This window comes from Asparagus officinalis, chromosome 4 (genome assembly GCF_001876935.1).
Source record: "Asparagus officinalis chromosome 4, Aspof.V1, whole genome shotgun sequence".
In the NCBI taxonomy this organism is placed as follows: domain Eukaryota; kingdom Viridiplantae; phylum Streptophyta; class Magnoliopsida; order Asparagales; family Asparagaceae; genus Asparagus; species Asparagus officinalis.
Genome location: NC_033797.1, coordinates 25,590,714 through 25,596,225, shown reverse-complemented (window position 1 = coordinate 25,596,225; position 5,512 = coordinate 25,590,714). Strand labels below are relative to the sequence as shown.

At 41.3% G+C, this 5,512-nt stretch overlaps 1 protein-coding gene across 1 annotated transcript in view; it reads left to right on the top strand.

Annotated features, from left to right (window-relative positions):
• LOC109837001 (protein Brevis radix-like 4) overlaps positions 3,600-5,512 on the top strand; it is a 3,459-nt gene continuing 1,546 nt past the window's right edge. The window contains 3 exon segments of the mRNA XM_020405077.1: positions 3,600-3,805; positions 4,653-4,808; positions 5,425-5,512. The exon segment at positions 5,425-5,512 is cut by the window's right edge and continues 5 nt beyond it. Coding sequence (XP_020260666.1) covers positions 4,719-4,808; positions 5,425-5,512 — 178 coding nt within the window. The 5' untranslated portion in view covers positions 3,600-3,805; positions 4,653-4,718.

The following is a 5,512-nucleotide window of genomic DNA, read 5'->3' as shown; positions in this document are numbered from 1 at the left end:
CGATGCATCCAAATGGTTCACCTCCGGAGTAATCAAAAGAGAAAAGCTCGAATCATCGGAATCATCGCCTTTCGCAACATTCACCTCATTGGCCTTCGGGCCCTTATTCTTGCTATTCTCCTTTTCTTTGACTTTCGGGCAATCTCTTTTCCAATGTCCCTGCTCCTTGCAGAATGCACATTGATTCTTTCCAAGCTGGTGACGACCTCTTGACTTTGACCTCCCTCTGTTTCCACCTTTCTGATATGAGCTTCTACCTCTCGCCGACAAGGCCTCTCCTGAAGTACTAGCGCGGGAAGTCTCCTTATCCTTCCTCCTCAAATCATAGTTCGTCAATGCGTTAGTCACTTCACTATAAGTGATAGAAGATCTCCCGTTCAGCAACGTAAGCACGAAGGTATCATACTCCTCATCCGGTAAGGAGCCCAAAAGAATAATAGCCTTGTACTCATCTGTGATCTTCTCATCCACGTTCGCCAAGTCCGACAACAACTTAGTGTAGTTGTTCACATGAGCCGCAAGCGAGGTACCTCTGGACATCTGGAATCTGAATAACCTTCGCAGCAAGTGCAACCGGTTCTCAACACTCTTCGTAAGGTACTTATTGTTGAGAATTTCCCACATCTTCATCGCAGACGTCACCCCAATCACATCGTATTTCAGCTCCTGTTCCAAACAGGACCTGATCACCCCGCAAGCATTTCGATTCATCTTTTCCCATATCGCCTCTTCATATTTAGGTGGCCTCACATCGACCATGATGGTCTCCTCCAGATTTTGAGCATTGAGCGCATCCTGTACGTCGCTCATCCACAAACCAAAATTGATCTTGCCGTCATATTTCACAACACTAATCTTAGTGTTCTGAAAACCCACTTGAACTGTGCCTGTCATCTTGCTGCTTTCACCAATTACTTCACCCATAATCACAACTTCCAAATTGTAGAGAAAGATCCAAACTTTGAAAGAATAAGAAATTACCCAACTGAACCCTAGATTGGATTCCAAATAGAACTCCTAACCACACGAGGAAAGCGAGATCTTCAACGGCAACTTCAAACCCTAACTCCACCAAAGCCTAGAACTCCAAGAACCAAGCTTCAAACTGAATCTTCCTCCACCTAATCCAAAACCCTAGATCTGAATCTGAGCTCTGATACCACTTGTCGCGCGCCTTTGCGGAAGCCTTGCACGAACTCACAACGAACCTGTGATCACGAGTAGAAGAAAGACAAACTCTTGCACAAATCCAACCAATAAAGCCAAATCAATCCAAACACAGAGATATACGTGGTTCGGCAATTTGCCTACGTCCACGGGGAGAGGATGGGGAGATTTCACTAAATCAAGGAGAGTACAAAGGGTTACAATCACACAAATTCTCTCAAACTAACCCTCAACCAAAGATCTCACCTTGCTCACAATATCTCCCTCTCACAATGCTCAAAAGATTCCTCAATCTCTGATAAAAAACCCTCACAAATCGTTTCCCTATTTATATCAAAACAAAACCCCAATCAGACTGCAAATAGGAAACCTGCGTATGCAAAAAACCCGCTATAAGTCGACTTATCAGTGTGCACAAGTCGACTTGACAGAGAGAAAATCAACAACTGGAGAACACTTCATAAGTCGACTTAACAGACTGTTAAGTCGACTTGCCATAAGTCGACTTAACAGTCATGCTAAGTCGACTTGACAGAGGCTAAAATCACAATTCGGCTGCAGATCGTAAGTCGACTCGTGCACAGTGCATGAGTCGACTTATGCCAGTTTTTCTGGTTTTTCTGATTCTTTTCCTGATTTCTCCACAAAACCCCTCGAGACTTTGAAGGATTTATGAGCATATTTCAAACAGTTGAGGGACTAATACGAAATCATTGAAAATTTGAGGGACTAATACCTAAATAACCAAAATGGTTTCAAGAAGTCACATTGGAATTCGAAGTCTTAGACGTGTTGTAACCAACTCTCTTGATTTCTAAAAGAGATACAACGATATGCTAGCATGCGGGTGATTTAGATAATCCAATAGATCCTAACAAATGATGGTAGTGTTTTTGACTGAGCTCTGTTATGGGTCGGTTGAGCACTAGACGTTGTGATTAATCGTATGTTTGACAAACCCTCAAAACCGGGTCAAAACAGAACCTGACCCAATTTTAAGTGTTTTCTGTTTGGAAAAAAATTGGGTCAATGTTGGTCCAATTTTTATAAGCCAAAAAGCCTCCTAAACTGGTTTTAGTTTGGACCAGCCGTCTCCTAGTCCAAACTAAAACATGTTTAGAATGAAACAGGGGTAGGGACTGATTCTGACTCAGTTTTCAACATTTTGCAAAATACACACTAATGTAATCTGACTAGAGGACGAACTGTATCGCTCAGTAAGATCTTTGTTGGCTGTGTGGAGCTCCTCAAGTAGGGTATTAATTAATAGTTTGATTTGAGTCAGCAGTGAACGTGCGTGTTGCTTGCTAGTCGTGATGGACCAAGCCTTCAGACATGTAACGCTCTCTTGTTGGCTCTTGGTATCACATTTGATTATTAGACAACAACAACCTCCCTATTTCTTCCCCATGCTACAAGATAAAAATGGAAATCCAGCACTTATTCACTTTAGGTAACATTTTTAACGAACTAAGAAGTCAAAACTTGCTCTAGAAAATAATGAGAATCCAACACAATAATCCAGCTAAAAAGTCAACATTTATTGAAGATAACAAATAGAATCCAACATCAATCCAACAAAAAGTCAAGAAAATCTAGCAGTATTTACATTAACTTAACGCGAAAGAAACATCGATTAAAAAAATGAATTAAAAAGTGGTGGAGTTATTAATGTATCTCACTTCAAAAATTAAGAAAAAAAGATTTCGTAGCTAATTATAGTCGTATTTTCTGAAAGAAATATCAAACTGAAGCATAATAGATTAATTACAGACCTAATAGGTAATTAGTTATCCCATGTTCTTGTTTGTGCTAGTAATTAGCACCAGATATAAGCTAATCTCAAAAGACAAAAGAGATACCCCAAAATTTGGGGAATACCGTAATAAAAAATTCTTAATATTCCCCTAAACCTTTGCCTAAATTTCTCAAATAATAATAAATAAACAATCCCAGTGAAGATTTTAAACTCGTGGGATTCGAGCAATCAACTTCAAATCCTGAAGACTGGACAACTCAAAATTAAAACTAAAAAAAAGGAGTCAAATCTCTTATCCACATCCTTAAGCAAATTCACTCCGCCTCGTCCGTGCGAATACCCTCAGCGAATCTCGGCCGTTGAAATGACCCGTCGTATCATACACCGATACGAGCTGTCCTCACACCGTATGAGTACAAGCTCGATCCAACGGTCAGGATCAGCGAATACGATTAGCACGTGTGATTGGACGATTCACCCTATACCTGAGCTACGAGGCGTGGAGAGTGGCACTACTGTAGTAAATAGAAACTCTAGGGGCTGATCGTAAGGGAATCTTTCGCTTTTAATGGCAGTTGTCAGTTAACGTGAAGGAGTTAACGGCCGTTAAGTTGCCCTATTAATAGGCGGCGGGGTTAGCGAGCTTTTCTTGTTTACTTAATAAAGACGGGGACAGCAGAGGGTTTCCGTTTTCGGACCCTGCGATTGAAACCAAAATCCCTATTTTTTTTTTTTCAAACCCCGCCGAATTTTTTCGATTCTCCCCCATTTGAGCTCTCTGAAATCTCACCTCGTTCACTTCTTCCCTTCTCAAGTTTCTTTCTTCCCTCTTCTGCAAGTTGAAGACATTGGTCAAGACGAAGAAAGGGATCGACGAAGGTAAAGTTTTTGATTTAATATCTCGTAGAATTTTTTTTTTTGTTGCAATCTCTTGTTGTATAGTTATTTAGAGTAACTTTTTTTGGGCTTTGTTTCCTTTTTCGTCCCATTTTTTTCCTTTTGGGTTTCGTGTGAGGTGTTTTTGCATCCTCATTTTCATCTCGAACACTTTGTTTTACATTTAGGTAGTTATTAATGTTGGTTTTAATAAAGTGATTAATGTTGAATTCTCATTATCATCTTTTTCTTGTTGTAGAGGAAGAAACACTCTTATTTTATTTTACTTTTGCTTTCGATATTTTATATATAAAAATAATCTATAATTTAAAATAGATATTCATGTTTTGTTTTTTTTCCACCGTCTTCTTCTGTTTCGTCTGCCAACGGGGATAGGCGCAGAGCAGACAGAGAAGTGCTGTAGCTCTATATATTAGCTCTGTGGACCCCGCTACTAGTATACTTATTGTTTATTCCACTTTTAAATTCAAATTTTAATTTAAAACACGAGCAAAAAGAGATTCCCAAGTCCTGGGCCCCGCTCTGATCACAACACCCCCTCGAGTTTTGTTACCGGGGGGGCTCCCACCACTCTCGCAGTGGCTCCATTAATCGAACCTTCCTTTATTTTTAATTATTGCACTGTTAAAGCTGTTATCTATTATTTAAAACCAAAATACCATCATCTTTGGATTTACAAAGATTTCATATTTTAAAAGCGAAGAAAAATCTTTTGGCATTCGTGCCGCTTAAGCCCCAACACCAGGTACGGCCATTGCTGCGCTTTTCAGCCGAGGTGTCCCCCTTTCTCTAATCGATGGCAAACCTGTGATTTTGTCGAAAACTGCAGGGGTCGTATTGGAAAGGGCCTGGCTTTCGTTTTGAGGTGTGGTCACCGCCGTACGTAGCAGAGGAGATGTTGGCCTGCATCGCGTGTTCGAAGGATGGCGCGGGTGACGACACGGCGCGTGCCGAGACCCCAAGTACCAAAAGCCTGACCTCTCAGGTTCGCTCTTTTCTTTGGACTTTTGCGGCCTTTCGGTCTTGTTAGATTTACGTTCTGTGCCACTGGTCCAAACGTGGAAAAGTTGGTCCAAGTTGAGGAGGGGGAGAGGAGGCGGGGGAGTCCTTTCTGTCATTCATTCCTCTACGTGCACGGGGTTCGATGAAGAGCTTAATTAGTGGGTCGTCGTCTCTTTTGTTTGTACTCTCGTCCAAAAAAAAGATCGGAGATTAATTAATTAGTTTTACTTAGGTTAATAATCCCTTTCCCCTTTGAGGCGATTAATGACTTAACATGTGGTTTTCTTTTAAAAAAGAAAAGATGAGCCTAGTTTGGTACTGGAAAGAGATCCGCTGCTGGCGGATGTCGTCTTTTGCTCCGCACCACGTAAAGAATAAAAAGCGATAACCAATTAAAATTACAATAGGTCAGTACGTCTCCGGTAAAAATGGAGATTTTTTTACTGTTGACGGGTCTCCCTGTCCTCGTCTCTGTGGTTCATGTTCGGTGCGCGCTACCGTCATAAACGTTCGCGCTATAGTCGCATTTGATCTTTTACTAGTGGAATCACGGGTTTTTTTTCCCTCGAAAATAAATAAATGAATTAAATTGATTGCAGATCAAGGACATGGTTCTCAAAATCTCCGGCTTACAGTGCAAAGGCGGCGTCGCATCCTCCTCCGCCGGCGGCGGAGGAGGAGGCTCGG